General features: G+C 52.1%; 2 protein-coding genes across 12 annotated transcripts in view; one reads left to right on the forward strand and one right to left on the reverse strand.

Moving 5' to 3' along the window:
- Nucleotides 1-16,499, reverse strand: part of FNBP1 (formin binding protein 1) — a 92,039-nt gene extending 75,540 nt beyond the window's left edge. For 9 of the 11 annotated variants that reach the window (XR_013999859.1, XM_081151467.1, XM_081151466.1 and 6 more), the window contains exon 1: nucleotides 9,587-9,849. Coding sequence is in view for 8 of the 11 variants with exons in the window: in XM_081151467.1 (XP_081007593.1) it covers nucleotides 9,587-9,610 (24 nt within the window). In the remaining 3 variants the exon portion in view is untranslated. Of the gene's footprint in view, nucleotides 1-9,586; nucleotides 9,850-15,365; nucleotides 15,577-16,393 lie in introns of those variants that run through there. The other 2 variants (XM_081151471.1, XM_081151463.1) reach the window with 2 other exon arrangements.
- A 26-nt stretch (nucleotides 16,500-16,525) lies between these two features.
- Nucleotides 16,526-20,286, forward strand: part of GPR107 (G protein-coupled receptor 107) — a 47,587-nt gene continuing 43,826 nt past the window's right edge. Inside the window, exon 1 of the mRNA XM_081150601.1 lies at nucleotides 16,526-16,719. Within this exon, the coding sequence (XP_081006727.1) occupies nucleotides 16,579-16,719 (141 nt within the window). The 5' untranslated portion in view covers nucleotides 16,526-16,578. The remainder of the gene's footprint in view (nucleotides 16,720-20,286) is intronic.

The following is a 20,286-nucleotide window of genomic DNA, read 5'->3' on the forward strand; positions in this document are numbered from 1 at the left end:
TCTGGTACCAAGAATTAACCAATCAGACGCAAGCTTATTATGCGACGGGACCAAAAGTTGCAGCTCTGTCGTATGGCCTATGTATTTACGGGTCTGGACAGGGCATTCACGCCGGACAGCTCCTGCTGGGTTGGCTGCTGTCATTTTTTTTATCTGACAATCTCAGGGAAAAGAGGTCAGTGCCCCTGACTAAATAGTCAGGAACTGCATGTTTTAAACATTCTTGCAGCGACCGGGTTGGAAACCGCCGGGCTAGCCATCAGATACCTAGATGTCCGACGGGCATCTCGCAAACGCCCAGCACGCACCCAGGCCCTCCCCATCCACCCAGACCCTCCAGCTCCGTCTCCTGCGCCCTTATTTTCCGCCACAGCCTTGGTCACCATCAGGTATGTGACACAGAGACCACATGGAAGGGCAACTCCCTTTACCGTCTGGTTCCCGGCCACGTTCCCTTTGCCTAGAACAATGCCTGGCACGTAGTGGGTGGTCAGTAAAGCCTGCAGAACGAATGAGCGAGGGCCTACCTGGTGTCTGAGTAAATGACGACGAGAACCCACACGGAATAGGTTGCATCTTAGAACAGCACCGATTCCGTAAGTGGCTGGCAGGGTAGGAGGGCAGCTCGGAAATGCGGCTGGATCTTAAATTTGTGGTGAATAAAAATGCGCGGTGACAACCGGGAATGTGCGAGAAGGGACTGAGCGTCACGGCGCGGCCTGAGCCCCATCAGGATGACCTGGGAGAGCCTTTCAACGCTCAGGTCCTCAGACTTGCCAGGGTGGGACATGCGGGAAGGGAGAAGGCAGTGAACACCCGACATCCAACCGGGGAGCCCGATGTCGTCTCGGGGAGCCAGAAGGAAGAGAGAGAACTGAAGAGATCTCAGTGCCAGTAGCCTGTCTGAAGAAAGACTCTGCTCAAAGGAAAGGGGGAGTCCACACGGCATCCACAACACAGGCTGCTCCACCCCGATCGCAGCCCCGTCCCTCTGGAAGACATCGCTGTCCGGGGCTCCCGCCGTCTGGTGGCACAGCCACGAAACTAACCCAAATCCGCTCTGGGTCCATGTGCTCCGAGAAACTCTGCCCAGGACTCGGCTCTCCCCCCAGGCCAGCCCTCGGGGAGGAAACGCGCAGGCCAGAGCCCGCGGAAGGCGAGTCTCCCGACGACACACCTCTGCTGGTGCCTCGGCCTTGGGAATCCGGTCGGCAGGGGTCACCCCCGGGCACACGGGAGGCGCCACGAGGACAGGAACAGAGAGCGGCTGTAGGTTTTGGTTTTTCTGCCCAACGGGTGAAAAAAGGACCCGAAGCTAATATAGTCGCTCACCCAGAGGCAGAAACAGCGACCTGGCCCCACCCTCCCGACCTCTGGCGTTTTGGGGGAAAACAATGTGGCTTCTGCAGAACCTTTTGTTTATTTTTTCAAATATATTTTTATTGGTTTTGGAGAGAAGGAGGGAGAGGGAGAGAGAAACATCACTGATGGGAGTCACTGATCGCTGCCTCCCGCACGCCCCCCACTGGGGATCGAGCCTGCAACCCGGGCCGGTGGCCTGAAGGGGAATCGAACCGCGAGCCCCTGGTTCATGAGTTGATGCTCAACTGCTGAGCCACACTGGCAGGGCAGTAGAAACTTTTAAAATTATATTTTATGTAAACCCAAGTATACTGCTAAAAATGAGTATGGCTAGTGTTTTGCAGTGAGATATATATATATGTATATATGTATTTTTTTTTTTTTTTTTAAAGAGATAAGCACCCATGATCTCCTAAAATCCTGAGTTAAAGCAGTGGCACTTTCCTGCGATGAGGTTACTCAATTTCCCTTTCAGCATGTAAGCAGAATTTTGAGTCGCAGGACAGGCTTCGCTGTGGAAACCAGAGGCCAGGGCGGGGAGCTGCTCGTTTCCAAGGGTCCCGCTGCCGCAGGGGAGTCTGCAGTTGGTCCCCAAGGAGCAGGCTTTCCCGTGGCTCGCCCTTCCCGCGGCCCCGCACCGTCTCCGGGCGGCTTGGGACAGGCCTCCCCTCTGCGGTGCAGAAGGGCAGGCTCCAGGTCACCCTAACAGGTGGCAGCAGAGGCTCGGCCCCCAGGGCTTGGCCACGCTAATGGATGTTGCATCAGGCGAGCGGGGCGGCGGCCGAGCCCTTCCCGGCCGGCTGGCCCGCGTGGGGCACCCACACTTTCTCCCGAGAACCCGCTGGGTGTTGTCATGCATCTCAAGAACCCACTCCCGTTTTGGGTGGTGCAGTTAGAAGTACTAAGGGGATCCTCGTAAAAGTGCTGTTTTTTGGTGTGGGGTTTTTGTTTGTTTTTTGACACAGACAGGAGGGGACGTGTTCAGTTTCATGTTCCTCAAGACCTCAAATTTGGAAAGCCCTGGGTGGGGCCGTGGAGCACCCCCCGCGTGGCCGATGTCTCCCCCGTCCTGTCTCAATTTAATCTGAACACTTTTCACTAGGACCTACTTTTGTGAGACACAAAATCAGAAGCTTGACGCCGCTCTTACTGTTTAACAGCTTTACAAATTCATTTTATATTAAAAGAGGAAAACACACGCACCCTTAGACCTGAAAGGGCGGGGGCCTCATGAGACGAGGCAGGGAGCCGGCCAGAAGCTGAGCTCAGCTCCCCGCTCCCGTGTCTGCAGCACTCACTCGGCAGCGCCGAGTCCTGGCTTCTGGGCCATTCTCCGCCTGAGAACCACGGACGTCTCAGGAAGCAGAGCCCCCGGCAGAGGGGGAGGTGGCGCTGCAGGGACGAAGGGGACCTCAGGCTGCTCAGACGGAGGGCGCCGTTTTTAAACTACACTTGTTTCATGTCGGGGGGGTGGGGGTACAACTGCACTTAAATTCTAGCCCCAGCACCCACTGTCCCGGTTTTGGTGAGCCTGGTATCCTCACCTGCTGAGACTCACCCATCCAATGAAGATAAAGACTGAACTCACGGGGTGTTGGGTTAGGAACAGATGCACTTAAATTCCCGAAAAAAGGGGCATCAGGCACTTGACGAGCTGACTTTCTTCTGTTTTCATATTTTAAAAAATGGGGAGTGCTGGCTGGATAGCTCTGTTGGTTAGAGCGTCATCCTGATATGCCAAGGTTGCAGGTTCAATCCCGGGTAGGGCACATGTAAGGAGCTACCAATGGCACATGCAGAGGTGGGACGACAAACCGATGTCTCTCTCCCCTCCCTCCCTTCCTCTCTCTCTCTGGTCTATTAAAAAAAATAAAAATAAAATATTACAAGAGCTATAGAGTTTATGTAATTATAAGCTGTTTATGCATATATATTTTAAATATGTTTTTACTGATTTCAGAGAGAGGAAGAGAGAGAGAGATGGAAACATCAATGATGAGAGTCGTTGATCGGCTGCCTCCTGCACGCCCCCTGCTGAGGATCGAGCCCACGACCCAGGCATGTGCCTTGACCGGGAATCGAACCGGTGACCTCTTGGTTCATAGGTTGATGCTCAACCACTGAGCCTCACCAGCTGGGCAGCTATTTCTATTTTTACAACCCATAGAGTGGAGGAGTATAAGATAGAGATGAAACTATAGTTGCTAAAATGTGTACACTAAAATCACAGATATTAATCAAAGCCCTCATTTTTATTTTAGGAAACCTTTCTAATCACTAGAATGCTATGCTCTAAATTAAAAAACACACTACACGGTAATATGATATAGTTTAAATGTTAACAGGTATTTTAACCTTTGAAACAAGGAGCTGAAAGTTCCTTCTTTTTTGCTGTTTATTGGTGGTGGTTTGAATCTATTTCTGGCAGAAACAATTGAGGCTGTTACACTTTACATAAATTTAACATAGACTTTACAGATCAGATGAGGTTTACAAGCTAAAAGTTGGTCCCAACTGGAAGACCATGATCGATCGATACTAAAAAACTTGTATACTCTCAGTTACCTCTCTAATCTACATATTTGCCCCTTTATGATTTAAAAATTTTTTTAAGCTAGACACATCATTAGGATCAAAGCTAGCGTGAGCATGCGCTACTAAAACAGGAAAAGAGTATTTCATTATAAACACTCATTCCAGAAGACTTCACACCCACATTCTAAAACCTAATTAGATTAATTTCCCAGGGCATTCACATATTCTCGGTAGCTTGCAATTTTTAAGTGTCAAAATAAAGCCTTATTTTAAAATGTGGGTGGTGTTGACGAGACGGGCATGAGTAATGCTTGCAGGAAGCACGGTGTTAGCTTTAGCCAGGGAGTGAGTGATACTTGAACAGTCCTTCAAAGGGGCACTTTCCGTGTCGCGCGATGTAAAGCAAGAGCTGTAATGTGGTCGCCGGGCAGGCACGGACGCCTGCAAGGCTGCCTTATGGTGCTTGAAATACGGCTCTACCCACCCAAAATGCAACTTCAGTAAACGCTCTGGATTAGTGCTAATGTATAAAGTGAAGGCAACGGGCTGATGTGTAAACATCGACCGCAAAATCTGCAGACCTCCCAGGTGAGGTTTAATGTTTACCAACCAGAAAAGACTGTGCAAAGCTTGTTTCAAATGGGAGGCAGGGACGACAGAGCCGAACTTGGTTTAATCTGTCTTCCGAGGCAGTTCCGCTCTGTTCGCCGCAGTTCCAGCAGTAAGGTCTCCCCTGCTGGCCTTGCTGTGTTGATCCCAAATGTGTCTCTGAAGTGTTAAATAAAGAGCAGTGCAGGGCTATGAACTGCTGCCAGGACAGCACTCTGGTCAGTGTTCTGCAGTAAGAAGATGGAATAAGAGCTAATTCTCCAAAACTTGGAACTATTCATAGTCCATTACTTTGAGATTAAAAAAATAATTGCCCGGTTGGCGTGGCTCAGTGGTTGACGTTGCCCTATGAACCTGGAGGTCATGGTTCGATTCGGGTCAGGGCAGATGCGAGGTTGCAGGCTCCTCGACCCCCAGCAGGGGGCGTGCGGGAGGCAGCCGATCTCTCTCTCTCTCTCTCTCTCTCTCTCTCTCTCTCTCGCCCTTCCTCTCTGTCAAATCAATAAAAACATATTTTTAAAAAAGGAATTCCGTAAAAATAAAAATAATTGGTTTAAAATATTAGCACACTGTAAAGTGTTCTTACAGAAACACTCTCGTGCACATCCGGCATCATAAGCAGCATGAGCAATAGAAACAATAACCCTTCGAGCCCAACTCTAAAGTGGAGAGAAGGCGCCTGGACTGGGAATGCTCGTGGGAAGGGAGTGTAAGGGAAACTCCGTACCTTCTACTCGATTCGCTGTGAAACTAAAACGGCTCTGAAAAACCAAAGGGAAAGGTGCCTAGAATTGTACAAAATGTTTATACCCACCAAAGTGCAGAAAGGTGTTGAGATCATTCCCCCATTACTTAAAAAAAACAACAAATGTTAAAACAAAGGGGGGGATTCATTCATTTATTTAATAAATATTTATCAAGCTCCTACTATACGCTCCCAGGACAATGGGAAATAACTCTCTCATGGCTGCCACTTAAACGTGCTCACCACAATCAACGTCACCATCGTCAGCACTGTCGCATGCACGCTGTATGGCTGGCGTTGCCCTAACAGCAGGGGTTAAAAACACTGCATACGCTCAACACAGGTGCTTTCTTACTATGGTAACCAGTATGTCTTCCTCAGGTCTCTCTGTTCACTTCCTTGCTTTTAGTATTTTGGGCTCCTGCATTTCTTATGAGCACCAAAATAATGAAAGTAAGATGGCAGAGGCCCTCGTCAGGTAGCTCAGTTGGTTAGAGCATCATCCTGACACGCCAAGGTTACAGGTTCGATCCCTGGTCAGGGCACATACAAGAATCAGGTAATGATGCATCAATAAGTAGAACAGCAAGTTGATGTCTCTCTGTCATCAATTAAAAAAAAAAAAAAAGATGGCACAGAGGACAGTAGGAGACAAAAGTAACTTCTGCCAGCAAGTCATTTGCTAACTGCAAAGAGTAGAATAATTATGAGCAAAGCTAAAATTTCCAGTGGTTTTATTCACACTTCACATTCATGATCAAGCCAATAAAAAGCTGAACTGACACTTCCATAACTTGTCACTTCTTTCTAATAAGCAGGTAAGAGAAAAAACCCCACATTCAGATGTAAGAAACTCTTGCTTTGCTATTTCTCCAATGACCAATCACAACTTCAAAAGGTCAGTGCAACCTATGTATTCTATTATTATTACTTTTTTAAAAAAGTATGTTTTTATCGATTTTAGAGAGAGAGGAAGGGAGAGGGATAGAGTTAGAAACATCTACAAGAGAGAAACATCCATCGGCTGCCTCCTACGCGCCCCCTACTGGGGATCGAGCCTGCAACCGGGCATGTGCCCTGACCCGGAATAGAACCGGTGACCTCTTGGTCCTAGGTCCACGGTAAACCACTGAGCACACTGGCTGGGCTCATCACTTTTTAAACAAAGTCTTCAGTAAACTCATTCGGTTCTTCTTACAAACAAATATAAACCTCTCTCTCTTGGCCCTGATGCTGGACTTAAGACCTGCTTTGCATGTGTTCACTGAAATGAGTGGACAGCCTTCCATGTATATAATGTAACCTAGATTCAGAAAGGTGTCTCCCACATAGTAGCCGATCAATAAAGGTTTGAAAACTCTGACTCAAAGGCAACCTTATGAAGAGTTGTACAGAAACAATGTTATCGTGACCTAGTCCTGTGAAAACAGCCACTTACACTTTGACCTGATACAAAATAGCCCCAACTGAAATACAAACTAAGCCAGTCAAGTTTTTACAAAGTATGGGTCTGGGGTCCATTTTCACAGATGTATAACTCCCCGACACTTCACGACTCTAAACATTTCCTAGAATCTGAAAGTTTACTCATATACCGGTGTTAGGAGAGGCAAAGAGAGAGCAAGATGATGAAAGAGAGGTTTTACCACCTCTGCAGAGCAGGATGTGGCTAAAGGGTGAGCCTTTCACGTCAAGTGCACATTAGAAACCTGTAGCTTTAAAAGCCCACGTGAACTTGGACTAAAGCCCTAAGATGTGTGTCCACCTGGTGGTATTTGCGAAGGTCTATGCAAGCTGCCACCACCTGTTACAAATAACCCAACGGCCACCCAAAGCATAGCTCCGTCTCTCTCCATCTGGAAGCACAATTCTGCCAAGTTCGGCCCGAGCGCCCCATCATTACCTCATTACACATGTGCACGATCCCAAAGCCGCCATTCAAGGAAAACCCTCAATCACTGCCCTGGGCTGGGCTGCCCAGCTCTGCCCCACACGCCACACGTCCCCGAGCCTCTCGCCACCGGAGAACTGGGGCTCACTTTCCAGAGCCCTTCACTATTCCACTAAAAAAACACCACCTCAGGTACTAATAAAATAAGGCAACTGAGAACAGACATTTTGCTGTGCTCATACTTCTTGGTATTTCACCTTACAATTCAGATGTCGCACCCCTTATTAGTGCCCATCAGTGGGCTCGTTCCTTTCCCCCCACGAACTCTAAGCGACCCCAGGGCGATGGCCACTACTCTAGGGAAGCCCCTTTCTAAAAAAAACCTCTTCGCTGACACATCCTTGCATATGTACAACTGCTAACTGACTAATCCTTCCTCCTAAACTTACCAAGTGAAAAAAAATTTCAAGTAGCTTACACGCCTCCTCCCTTAAAAACCTTTCCTGGTGAGTTTTACTGTAGAAAAACCCGAGCTCATGCAGTAGGAAGCACAGCGCCTCGAGCCCGCCCGGCCCCATCGCCCAGCTCCGACGGTGGCCCGCTCAGGCCCGCATTTCTTTCGTGGACATGCCCATCCAAATTCTTCTCAAGCAAGTCCAAGGCCTCCCGTCCCTCGTGCACATCCCAGCTCCCACTTATTTTCAACAGCTCCTTGTTTTTGCCTTCCCTCCCACCCCTCCACCCCCAAAAAGAAGTGTGTAGGAAAACGCAGGCAGTGGGACCTTGCTCATCAGTCCCGTCTGGGCCACCCCCCCTTCTGGGCCACCCTCCATAACTGTCCCCAGCCTCACCGCGAAATGCCCCCCAGTGCGGTCAGTCCCTTTAGCCACCGCCTGTTTCACCGAGAAATATATTGTGGTTTCCCCCGGAATCCCTTCCTTGTGTTTGAACAAGCGAGGGGGGAATCCTGCCAATATTTCTGTTCTCCGGATAGAGATGACTTCTGATTTGTCCCCCCCCCCGCCCCCCCCAGATAAGCTGGGAAGAGCCGAGGGGAGTGGGGCAGGGGCAGGAGGGAAACGCATGTAAAACAGCAGATTAATTAGGTGTGTGCGAGTATTTTCACCATCTGTTATTTTCTTTTAAAAGTGAATACTTGTAAACATGAGCCAAAATCTTGGGTTCCTTGAGACAGAGGATGTTTACAAAACAAATTATCTTAATATACGGGGGCTACTGCCTTCAGGATTTTTGGTTAGTAACAGTAGCTGCTTCTGAGCCTAAGAGATGCTTACGTGAGAACAATTACAGCCCAGAAAATAATGGGGGAGGGGGGCGCCCTGTCTCTGCAGCTCGGACCCTGTTTGGTTTCGAGGCGAGACGCCCTGGCCTCGGCGGGAGCAGCCGCCGCCCCACGCGGGCCTCCCCGCCCTCCACGGGTGGATTCCGAGGGGAGGCTCTCAGCGCCGTGGGAAGGTCTCGTCCCGGGAACACTTCGGGGCAGTAACAGATCCCAGCGGCTCCTCGCTCTGGACACTGGCTGCCCATCCCCGGCCGGTGACCCCCCGGGAATCCAGGGGAGGCGGGGAAACGGGCCCGCTCCACGCCCCACAGCCTGCGCTCGGGGGACGGCCTGTGCACTGCTGGGCACCCCGTTTCCCCCTCCCCGTATGGGGGCGCAGGGCTTCCAGACCCCGCGCTGCTGCTTTACGCACCGCACCCCCAGGTTAGGGATCCCGGCGGAGCGCCCCTCACCGCAACCTTCCCCGGGTCCAGCAGCTTCCTCAGCAGTTAAAGAAGGAAAAATCAACACCCCGCGAACGCCCCTCGCTGAAGGCGTCTGCCCCCCCCCCCAGGCCAAGGGCCGCGGTCCCGGGTCAAACCCGGACCTGAGCGGCGCCGAGGACTACGAGCGCCGGGCGAGGCAGGCCCGCGTCCGCCTCTGCAGGGAGCCGCGCGCCCCCAAACCCGGGACGCGGGACCCAGGCGCGCGAGGCCGCCCCGCCCCCGGGAGGAGCGCGACCGGCCGCACCTCCCGCAGAGACAGCAGCCCTAGGAACTCGGGGCGCGGCGCCCCAATCAATAACGCAGTCCCCCCAAATCCCAGGGCTCCACGCCCCCATCGAAGCCGGCCCGCGGCGCATCCGTTACTCCCCCCGGGATTAAGGTTCCACCCCACAGACCCCGCTGGCCTCCGGTCGCCGGGAGCCCCAGACCCGACCCCCTGCTCAGGCCGCCGGGGGGCCCACACCAGCCCCCCTCGCCTTGGAAGAGCGAATCGGGCTCGCACGTCCTGCTCGGGCGGAGGCCCACGAGGGGCGCCCGGACCCGCGCCCCGTCAGGCCGCGGGGACCCCGGCCGCGCGCCGTCGCCTCGGGCACCCCGCCCGCGTGCCCAGCCCGGGCGCGCCAGGCGCTTCCCCGCGGGCCCGGCCCCTCACTCACCCAGAGCTCGGTGCCCCAGCTCATGGTGCAGGGGGCGGGAAGGGGCGCGCCGCGCTGCGGGCGCGGCTCTCCGGTGCCCTCCCCGGCGATCCCTTCGCCCCTCGAGATGCCCGCGATCGAGGGGAGCCCGGGCCCGTGCCGCCGCCGCCTCCCCGGCTCTCGGTCCTCGCCCGGGTCTCCTCGGCGGCTCCTCCTCCCGGTGGCTCCTCGCAAAATGGCCCGAGGAAGCGGCAGCCCGGCAGCCGCAGCGCCCGCCCGCCCCACGCCCGGGAGGAGGGAGGAGGGAGGAGGCGGGGCGGGCGCGCGGGGCGGGGCGGGGCGGGGCGGCTGACAGACAGCTCGCGCACGCGCACGGCCCGCCCCGCCCCGCGAGCCCCCCCCGCGGCGTCGCCGGGGCCCGCAGGACGCCGAGGGCGGTGGGAGCGGCCCCGCGGGTTCCTAGAACCCGCGCCCAGGCCACCGCCGCCGGGCGCTCTGCGCTTCGGGCGGTACCTTCCCCGCAGCCCGCTCGGGAGGCGCCCGCTGCGGGGCGGGAGTGAGCCGGAGCCGCGGCGGCAGCGGGCCCGGAGCGGCGCGGTCCGCGCACCGCGCACGGGGACGCGAGGTCAGGGGCGGCCCAGCAGCTCCGCCGGCGACGGAGGGAACCCAGGGCCGCGCCGCCGGTGACCGCTGCCCTGCGAAGCCCGCGGCCCCCAGCTTGTCCGGCCAAGAGGCGCCCCGACGTGAGGTCACGTCGCGGCTCAGGGGGTGGAAACAGAGGCACCGGCCACGGGGGAAAGTGTGTGGTTCCAGCCCGGCTCCCGCGCGTACTTGCCGGGCGGCTGGGACCAGGGCTCCGCCCCGTTGGGAGCTTAGGGGGCCCCGCCCGCCAGACGGAGGAAACGCACCCACTCGGCGCGTGCGGGAGAGGGCGAGCGGACGAGCCCCCGCCGCCGGGCCCGCGCGGCACCCGGGGGGCGGGTCCTGGGGCGCGGACGCTCTCTCGCTCTGCGCCAACATCCCGCAGGAGCTACGGAGCGTCTGGGGAGCAGCGCTCTCCCCCGAGTCCCCAGGCCCTGCCTCCCCGCTTAGTGCCCCCGACTTCCGAGCCACGGAGGGCTCCTGCAGGGCGCCCCATTTTAGCAGCACCTCGCAAGGCGACTCGGGCCCCCTGCTCCCCGCCCCGCCGCAGCCAGAGCAGCACGTCCGCCGGGGAGGGCGGAGCCGAGAGCCCGGTCTCCTCCTTTGTCGGGTCGTCAGAATACGCTTCACCTGTCAGAGCCGCTCTGTCCTTTGTAAGCCCCCCCCCCGCTTTTCCTGTGCGTGTTGAAACGTGTCGCTCCCCCAGCAGCCACCCTCGACCCCCCCAGGCCGGCCCGCCGCCAGGAGGGGCTGGAGGGGCTCTCGGGAAACTGTCGGGGAGAAGCAGGTTGCCTCGGGCCCAATAGGACGACCTAATCTCTACGGGCTCCTGGAGACTCCCGACAGCAGGTGCCACCGCCCGGTGCTCTAGGGAAGGGGAGGGGATACGGACATGGGGAGGAAACCCTCGGAGCCAGCAGGAAACCGCAAGAAACCCACGGACAGCCTCAGCAGCAGAACTACGCGGAGCTGGGTAACGGTACCACAGCGCAGATGTCGTTAACTCCATTAAGTTTGGGTGGCCGCTGGAAGTGTGTTGGAAAGTGTCAGAATCTTAAAAAAAAAAAAATATATATATATATATATATATATATTAAGGGGAAAGACGCCGTGGGTCTCGAAACGGTGGAAACAATCAGGGTTTGGGACAGAGAGAAATAAGCCAGCGGAGAAAAAAATGGAATGAACACAGCTCAGTATTTTATAGAAAGAACTGAGTCCATTCACTCTTCCCAGTAACAAGAGGGAGTGATTCCAAGACAAGGAATCATCACTGTGAACAAGTTCCTGTGGCCTGACCTACTTGGGGACCAACTCTCACAAGAGGCATTCGAAACCCAGGGCGTGTAAACGCTGGAATGACCTGGGGGGCAGCCTGGGTTGCTTACAGCTGATTCACTTCGGTACCATCTGCAAAGCCCTGATTTACAAAGTCATGATCTGGGTGGGTGACCACATAAACTTCCACTGAGTAACCTCATCACATGAAGTCAGGTACCTGGACCAACAGAGACTGTGGCTCGGCTGCAGTGGTATTGGAGGCAAACCCTTCTATTAGGGCTTTTCTGGGCAATTGTAATGGTGCTTGCAATTAATAAGCATCTAAGTCATGTTTATAGATGTACAGATGTCTCTGTCGTATCTATTTTAAAGCAGGGAGGCTTTGTAATTGTTAAATTGGGATCCTGGTGTCCCATTACTTCTTAGGTGTGTGGCCTTCGGCAGGTGACTTAACCTCGCTGAGCCTGTTTCCTTGCTGGTAAAGCAGGGACCCCCTAGATTGTCGTGGGGCTGAAATGAGGGAGCCGGAGGGGAGCACAGGCCTCGGGGTTAGTCAGGTCTGGATAGCTCCCTAGAGCTTTGAATGATTTTTCTGCTGTAAGCCTCAGTTTCCTCTATAAAATGGAAGTAATGCTACTTTCCTTCAAAGGTTACTGCAAAAATGAAAAGAGAAAAAACACCATGGGAAATGCTTAGCACAGAGGGCAGAAGTATCAGTTCCCTCTCCTTCCCTCCTGCTTTCCAGAGGATTTTTATTTATTGCACCCAGGAAGTCAATCCTTTGCCCACCTCTGACACAGCAAGGCAGCCCCCTGAACTGCAGTTGACTGCTGCCTATTGGTGAAGTATGATTCCCATTGAAATCCTCAGTTTTTGTTTTTTTCAAATAGCTTCCATTGGTTTCAGCTTAAAATTCCCCATTTGTTCAGCATTCAAACTACTCACTAAGGACCCAAGAAGCAGTCAGGAGGGGAATGTTGAGAGGAGTAGAAGTGGGAACTTGATGGAGAAATTTTAAAACTGAAACCAACTTGTGCACCTGATTACGGACTTCCCCAGCAGGTATATAAAGACGGGCGCAAAATCCGGAAAACCCAGCTGTCCTGTGGCTGAGCAAGTTACGCATTATGCCACCAAGAATAGGAGAAGTAAACTTGAAGTTTCCCCCAACCCACAGGATTCGAGATGTGTCAGGGCCTAGCTGCTCGCATGAAAAGGCCATGGGCTTCCCCCAAGCTGCAAGAATGAAAGTGACCATTCTAAATGTGTCACCAGGGCCTGGCCGGTGTGGTTCAGCATTGTCCCGTGAACCAAAAGGTCACCAGTTTGAGTACAGTCAGGACACACACCCAGGTTGCCGGTTTGATCTCTAGTTGGGGCGGACGGGGTGCATATGGGAGGCAACGGATTAACCAACTGGTGTTTCCCTCCCTCCCTCCCCGTTTGGGAGGCCGCCAGTCAACCCATCCATGTTTCTCTCCCTCTTCCTAAAATCAATAAAAATATTAAAAAATAAATAAATAAAAATAAATGTATTGCCAGGCTCGAATTTGATCTCTAGTCCCCTGTACTGTCTTTATAGAGGTTTGGGTCTGAATTATCAACTCTTGATAAGAAAACAAGTGGCAATTATACCTTGTTACAACTGGGGAATATTAACCCATTAATTGCTTAAAAGATTTCTGGAAATTCCTAAACTGATGCCAAATATTATTAATCACATTAGGTCCAAACTACAAATTCTGCTACTAGTGGCAACCTTTGGTGGATCCTGCAAAATTAGAGGAAATAGAAAAAATGAATGCACTTGACTGAGAGGACAAGGCTAGGAGGTCTGGCCAATCCTTTTGTAGCCCCTCCAGCCTTTTCAGGGAATGCCTTATAGTTTACCCCCCTTTGAAAATGTTGCCAGGGAGAAGCAGGCATAACTCGTTCTGTTACTCAACGTGTCTGTTTCCAGTTACAGTGTCATAAGTATGCAAATAATCTTTTCTTGAAACTCTGAAATCATGAGCCTAAATATAATTGCCAACACAGCAGTTGTCACAGAATTTGGAAAGTAACTGTCTAAAAAATACTTCACTTTTCTCTTTTTCATTAGTGTTCTCTCTCAATCCCAAACTAATGGCCAGCACAATGTACAAACAGTTCTCAAATACCTGAAGGAAGGTACACCTCCCAGCCCTCTGGGCAGATACCACTGGTGTGCTTCCCTGTAAAGGTCACATCATGATTCCCACGTGAAAAGCAGCAGGAATAAGAACCAGCTTTAAGGCCTTAAAACTTTCCAGAAACTAAGAGACAGATGTCTTCTATTTTATATGCTATTTAAATGATCACTATTATTACATGAAATTAAGACTATTCCTGAACATTCTGTCAAATTTTAAAAAAGAGATTCTAGAAAATGGTACCCCACTTTAAACAGTAAACAATACTTCAAAGCATGGTAAACCGCCTTTAAAAATGAAACTGCACTTAAAAATCACCTTTCCCTATAACTCGTTCCATACTGAAGTGAGAATCGGTGAGCTGTCTTTGGTATTTTTCTTGACACCCAAAAGAAACTATCACTTACTTTATATTCCTAATATGTTCTTTCAAATTGCTGAATTTTAAAATGCCGTCTGAAAATTTCTCTAGCGTTTCATTTGATGACACACATTAGTTACTCAGATTCTGGGCTTTTAACTTTTTGAAAAAATTAAAATGGTGAGAATTAAAAAGCCACATATGGCACAGAGGGAGAAGCCCTGGCTCCATTCCAAGGCAGGTGAGGTTCCAGTCCCGGTTCTAAGGGTGCCAGCCCAAAATCTCACCGCTAGACAGACGTGTGATCCTGAGCCAGTCATTTAAGTTCCTTGGATTTGTTTTCACATCTGTTAAAGAAGATAGAAGAGCCCTAGCTGGTTTGGCTCAGTGGTTAGAGCATCGCCCGAGGACTGAAGGTGTTTGATTCCTGGACAAGGGCACGGACCTCGGTTGCAGGCTCAATCCCCGGCGGGTTGGGGAGTGTGCAGTTGGGGAGCGTGCAGGAGGCAACCAATCGATGTGACTCTCTCACATCAATGTTTCTCTCTCTCTCCCTTCCACTCTTTCTGAAAAGCAATGGAAAGAAAAAAAAAATCCTTGGGTGAGGATTGAAAACAGTAAATAAATGAGACAGAAAGAGCTGTTGGTTACCTTAGGACCCTTCCAGCCTAGTATGCTAATCAACTTTTTACAACAATGCAGGACGAGTTAAGTGCTGGGCTGTGTGGGCAGGTCCTGAACGAGTTTTATCTGGGTCATTGATAAATGAGGAACCCACCCTTGAATAAATTAATCAACCTAACGAAGTCTCGTCTTTAAAAGAGGGTTAGAAAGAAATACCTTACGAGGTTTTTGTGGTGTTAAAATGAGATAACGTGTATATAAAACACTCTCAGCGGAATACTGGGTGAATTTAATCACTCAACAGGTATATTTATGATGCTCTTGCTGTGTGGATTCCCGAATAATAGTTTCTTTACCTGTCAAATGGGGTAGTGAGATCGGATGAAAATCCTGTTCAGAGATGGGAGCTTACATATTAGTAACACGGTTAAAGATCAGAGGTTGGAGAAGGGAGGGCTACTCCTCAAGGCCTGGCAAGCACTGCCTGCCTACCTTCCGGGAGCCACTTTGGTGCCCTACTTTTGTCCTGGCAGAGGGTGTGACAGGACTTAGACATCACTGTGCTTTTTTTTAATTCACGGTAAGAAATTCAAAGATTCACGACTTTTACTAAGACTGCACCCAGCCAAGAGACCTACTGGGTTCCTTCCTTTCTCCCACCCTCCACCCCCTACCTATTCTGTATTTTCCCAGTTGGTTATTATCATTATTACTATTTTACCTGCGTGCAGCACTTTAGCTCCGTGAAAATACGTCACGTTAATGTCAGTTCCTAGTTCCACTTAAGCACTGTTAAGAATCCGATTCTGTCATAAAGCACATGTGTACGCTGACCGTCACCCAGTGCTGGGACGCCCGGTGCTTTTTATTTTCTCCTCTTTGGTGTAAATGACTTCACCCAAAGAGCAGGCGCCCGCTACTTGTGTGGCAAGCTGGGGGGGAGAAAAAAATATATAATAAATAAATAAACATCTAAAAACGAAATACATCTGGCTCGTCTCTTGGCAATTTTTAACAAGCATGCTCTTCTCCAATTCCTTAATAACCAAGGTGAGAGGAGGGGCCCAGCCTCTGAGCCCTTCCGTGGACAGGCTGCCGCGGGGCCAGTGGGCTGGGCACCGTCCTGAACACGAGGGGCCGGGGGTTCCACCCAGGCCAGGGCTCATGCCTAGGTCCTGGGTCTCTCTCTCTCTCTCCTTTTCCCTCTTTCTAAAATTAATACACATATCCTCGGTAAGGACTAAAAAAAAAAAAAATTTAAAAAACCCACACCTCCGCATGCATTCCACAGGATAGAAGCAAAGACGGTTTCCACGCGGGGTCAGGGGAGGCGGCGCGGAGCCGCGTGGCCTGCAGCGCGGCCTGGCTCGAGCACCTGGCTTCCCGGGGCCTCAGTTTGCTCACCTGGGAAGTGGGCACACGGCCTGCCCCTCCCCCCGTCCCGAGGACTGAACGCAGCGATGCCCGCAAAAGGCCCAACCAAACACACGAGAAGGGCCTCAAAGGTCCTGTCGCTGCGACCCTTTCGTTATTTATTATAATAAATAATAATAAAAACAATAATAAACAAGCCAAGGGCCCCACGGCAAGCCGGGCGCTTGGTGTCCGGGCGGCCGCGGGGCAGCGGGGCTGAGCCCGGCGCCCCCCGCCCGGGTCCCTCTGGAGGCTCCTCCGGGCGGAAGTGGGACGCGGGTCTGTTGCCCTGACAACCGCCGCAGGCTCCCCCGCTGGGGCGAGGGGTGTCCCCACCTCTTCGGGCTAAACCGCGCGCCCGCACCCGGGGAGGCCCCTTTCCCGGCCGCACCGTCCAGAAGATGGGCTCCCGCCGCCGCCGCCGCGCCCCCCACCCCGCTTCCGGGCCTTCCGGCGGCCGCGCCCTGTAACCCCGGAAGTGCTAGGGCGGAGCGGAAGCAGCTGGTGATGCTGGAACAAACATGGCTGCCCCGGCGCCCGTCGGCCCCTCGGGCCCCCGCTGTCCTCGGCTGTCCGCGGGCCTCCGGCTGCTCCCGCTGCTGGGGCTGCTGCAGCTGCTGGTGGAGCCCGGCCTGGGCCGCATCCACCACCTGACGCTCAAGGTACGGCGGGCGGGGCCGCGGCCGGGGCGGGGCGGAGCCGGAGGCGCAGGGAGGCCGCTCCCGCGGGGCCCAGGCGACTGCGGCCCGGGGCAGCGTCCGAGCGGCCGCTCCGCACCCTGGCCCCCGGCGCGGCCCGTCGGAGAGGGGTCTGCGGGAGCGGCGGGGCCGCGCGCCGGCGGGGAGGGGCGGGGCTGCGGGAAAGTCCGCGGACCCGAGGCCGCGCGCGCCGACCCCCGGCCCCCGGGCTCCCCGCGGGCCGCAGCCTGCTCTCCGCCCTCCAGCCTTTACCCCCGACGGGACCCGCCCGCGGTCCTCGCTCTGCCATCGCCGGGCGGTTGGGAGATCCTCGGAATCTCAGCCCCAGAGCCCGGGGCTGGCTTAGGGCGCTGCCCGCGCTCGTCCAAACGGGCATCGTCGGGAGGCGTCTCAGGCTTCGCGTGAAACACGGCACCGCATTGAAAACACGTCTCCGACGAGAGGGCCTGTCTTCGCACCCCCGGCTCCTGTCCTTGTCCGTCCAGGGAAGAGGTTTATGATAGTCCCAGAAGGCCCCCCCTGGTTCTTGCTTCATCCAACTCACCACCGAGAGGCATCCGAGGCTGAGACGTGCCCCCAGGCGGCTCGGCAGGGTCACATACCCGGAGAATAAAAACGTAAATGGTCAGGACCCAAGGCTTTGTACGTGATTTTCATAGTACTCACTTTCCTAAGAAGTTGTGGGAGTGGAGAGAGTTAAGTCTTATTAAAACACATTAACGAGCCGTGAGGCACCCCGTTTTGCGAAGGTGGGAGGAATTACGGAATCCGCTGAAAGACTTGGCCAGGCTCGTGCACCATACTTGGGGTTTGTAAACAGAAATTACCTTGATTAAAAGGGTTCTCAACCGCAGGCAGCTAGGTGAGCCTCGACTCCTTTTGAGAATCTGCTGAAGAGCTATAGAACCTCTCCCCGGAAAAGTGCAGGTAGACGCTTAGACAAAACTTCCTCGGGATTTCTAGGGCTTTGTGGTCCTGCTGCTGCTCATCTGTAGGCCCTGTCCCTCAAGCTTATGACTCCAAGTTCAGAACTTCCGATCTTTAAAATTATTTAATTTTATAGTTTAGGATCCTGAGTCTTAGGTTAAATAATAGAACTGAGTTCTTACAGTTTATGAATTAGAGACAGAGCTAATAGTAGGACACACTGGTTCATGTCCCTTGGCTCCCAATCCAGTACTCTCTGTACACTTCTAGAATTAAAATATCAGGTAAATATTAGGTAATTACTGACAGTATTGGTATGGGTTGAAAAAGTATACTGACCTTAGTGGTAGAAGCAAATTGAAGGGTACAGTTCTGGCGATTGATTTCTCCCTATTGTGCTAAATTACTTAATGTTTTTAGTCTTTGTAACATATTTCTTTTTTTCTTTTTAAATATATCTTATTGATTTCAGAGAGAGGAAGGGAGAGAGAGAGAGAGAAACATCAATGATGAGAGAGTCATCGAGCGGCTGCCTCCTGCACGCCCTCCACTGGGGTTGGAGCCTGCAACCCAGACATGTGCCGGGACCGGGAATCAAACCCCTATCTCCTGGATCATAGGTTGATACTCAACCTCTGAGCCACGCTGTCCGGGCTGTAACGTGTTTCTTAAGTACTGTGATACCCATTCCATAATCAGTACTGTAATTGTTTCTTTTCTCTTAAAGTAAATTCTAACTTCTTGCTGAAGCAAATGGAAATCACCTGAATAGATTGTTCTGTTTTGCTTGAGACTGAGAGAAATAGGAGACTTGATCAGGTTATAGACCCAGACTGGCAGGAATAACTAGAGAATAAATATAGAGAGGTCACTGAGTTCCAGAAATATGCATTGATCTTTTAAAAAACGTTTTATCATAGAGAATTTCAAACATATACCAAATTAGAGTGGTATAATGAACTCTGATGTGGCTGTCAGTCAGCCTCAACTGTTAAAGTGGTTAATCTTCCCTGTCCCCTTCTACCTATTGTGCCAACATGCCCAGGAACTGTGGGAACACAGTGAGTCCTGAACCCTTTAGAGGAAGATTTCCTATGAGAGGTGACATCTGGGTTGAATCTTAAAAGAGTTTGCATGTTAGGGAAAGGAATTAGCCAAGAGAAGCATATGGAAAGAGTAGAATAGTCCAGTTAAGGGGGACTGCTTGAGCTCGGTGGCAAGAATCATCCATTGTGCCTGATGCTGATGTGTAAAGAGTGAAGGGCAGAGCAGAGGAGATGTGTAGAGGTGGGTAGGCCTTTGTGATGCGTGGAGTCATTTGCATTCCTGTCTTCACCTTTGGGGAGGACTGAAGTTTTTTAGGCTCGGAGTGACTGACTAGGATTTGCATTTTAGATAGATTTCTCTGGGAGCTTCATCGGGGTAAAACGGGAAGCAAGGGACCAGCCAGGTTATAGACACATTCTAGGTGTGAGATGAGGGCTTAAAGTAGGGTAGTGGAGAGGAGGGAGAAGGGCGTACAGACCCCCCCAGATATTTAGAGGGTAAATGAGGGACCAATGTGGCGGTGAGGGAGGAGGTGGCATCTAGGTTGCTGGCACAGGTTATGAAGGTGCCTGTTGGTGCCACCCCCAATAGACCATAGGAGGATAGGGAGAGGAGAAAATACTGTTAATGTGACTCAATAGCTGGGAAAGGAACAAGAGGAGCTGCCTGTTTATCCTCAGGTTGTAAACATATGTTCCCACCCTCCCACTCACGTTTGCAGGGGAAGGATTCGTTGGGAGATGTGACTGTCTGGCCGCCCTCTCTTGCAGGGAGTGATGGGGAGCTCCTGCAGTGATCCTTTAGCGTAGCTGAATTACTCCTTAGCCTCCATTAAACCAACCCCACGAGGGAGGTGTTGCAGTGGGGCTTGAGCAATGCTGCTCTTGACTTAATTGTTGTGACTGAAAGGCAGCAGGTTTGCATTTCGTGGGGGCCTGGCTAATGTGAACGTGTAAGTTGACCTGGGTCATCTCCGTTGTTCGGACTGTTCCTTCCTACTTTCATGCACCAGAATGGGGTAGTCCATGCATTTAAAGATTATTTTAGCACCAGGACCTGGCCATTTGAACAGGAAAGGCTCCTCTCCTCAGTGTACGCTTTAAATGATCTCTAATACTGACAGTTCAGGGTTTCATCTCTTCTAAGTCCAAATATCTATTGAATGTCTGTTCTTGGGCACATGTATCTATAAGCACATAACATGCCCTTTTTTTAAAAAAAAAGAAAAAAAGAAAGCATATACATTTTATTAGATGTTTATATATATATACATGTAAATATACATACACACACACATATAGTTTTAATTCTCACCCAAGGATATTTTTTCCATTGCTTTTCAGAGAGAATGGAAGGGGGGGAAACATTGATGTGAGAGACACATTGGTTGGTTGCCTCTCACACGCACCCCAACCACTGAGCCAAACCGGCAAGGGCAGTTTTTCCTCTATCCTCACAGGTTTAAGCTGCCATATTTTTGTTGTCTGAGTGAATTTTCCTCTTTAGTTTTGGGAATTGCTCTTTATGTGCAATGATCCAAGAAATTGAATATTAAGC

The sequence above is a fragment of the Miniopterus schreibersii genome (assembly GCF_964146895.1).
Source record: "Miniopterus schreibersii genome assembly, chromosome: 11".
Classification (NCBI taxonomy): Eukaryota; Metazoa; Chordata; class Mammalia; order Chiroptera; family Miniopteridae; genus Miniopterus; species Miniopterus schreibersii.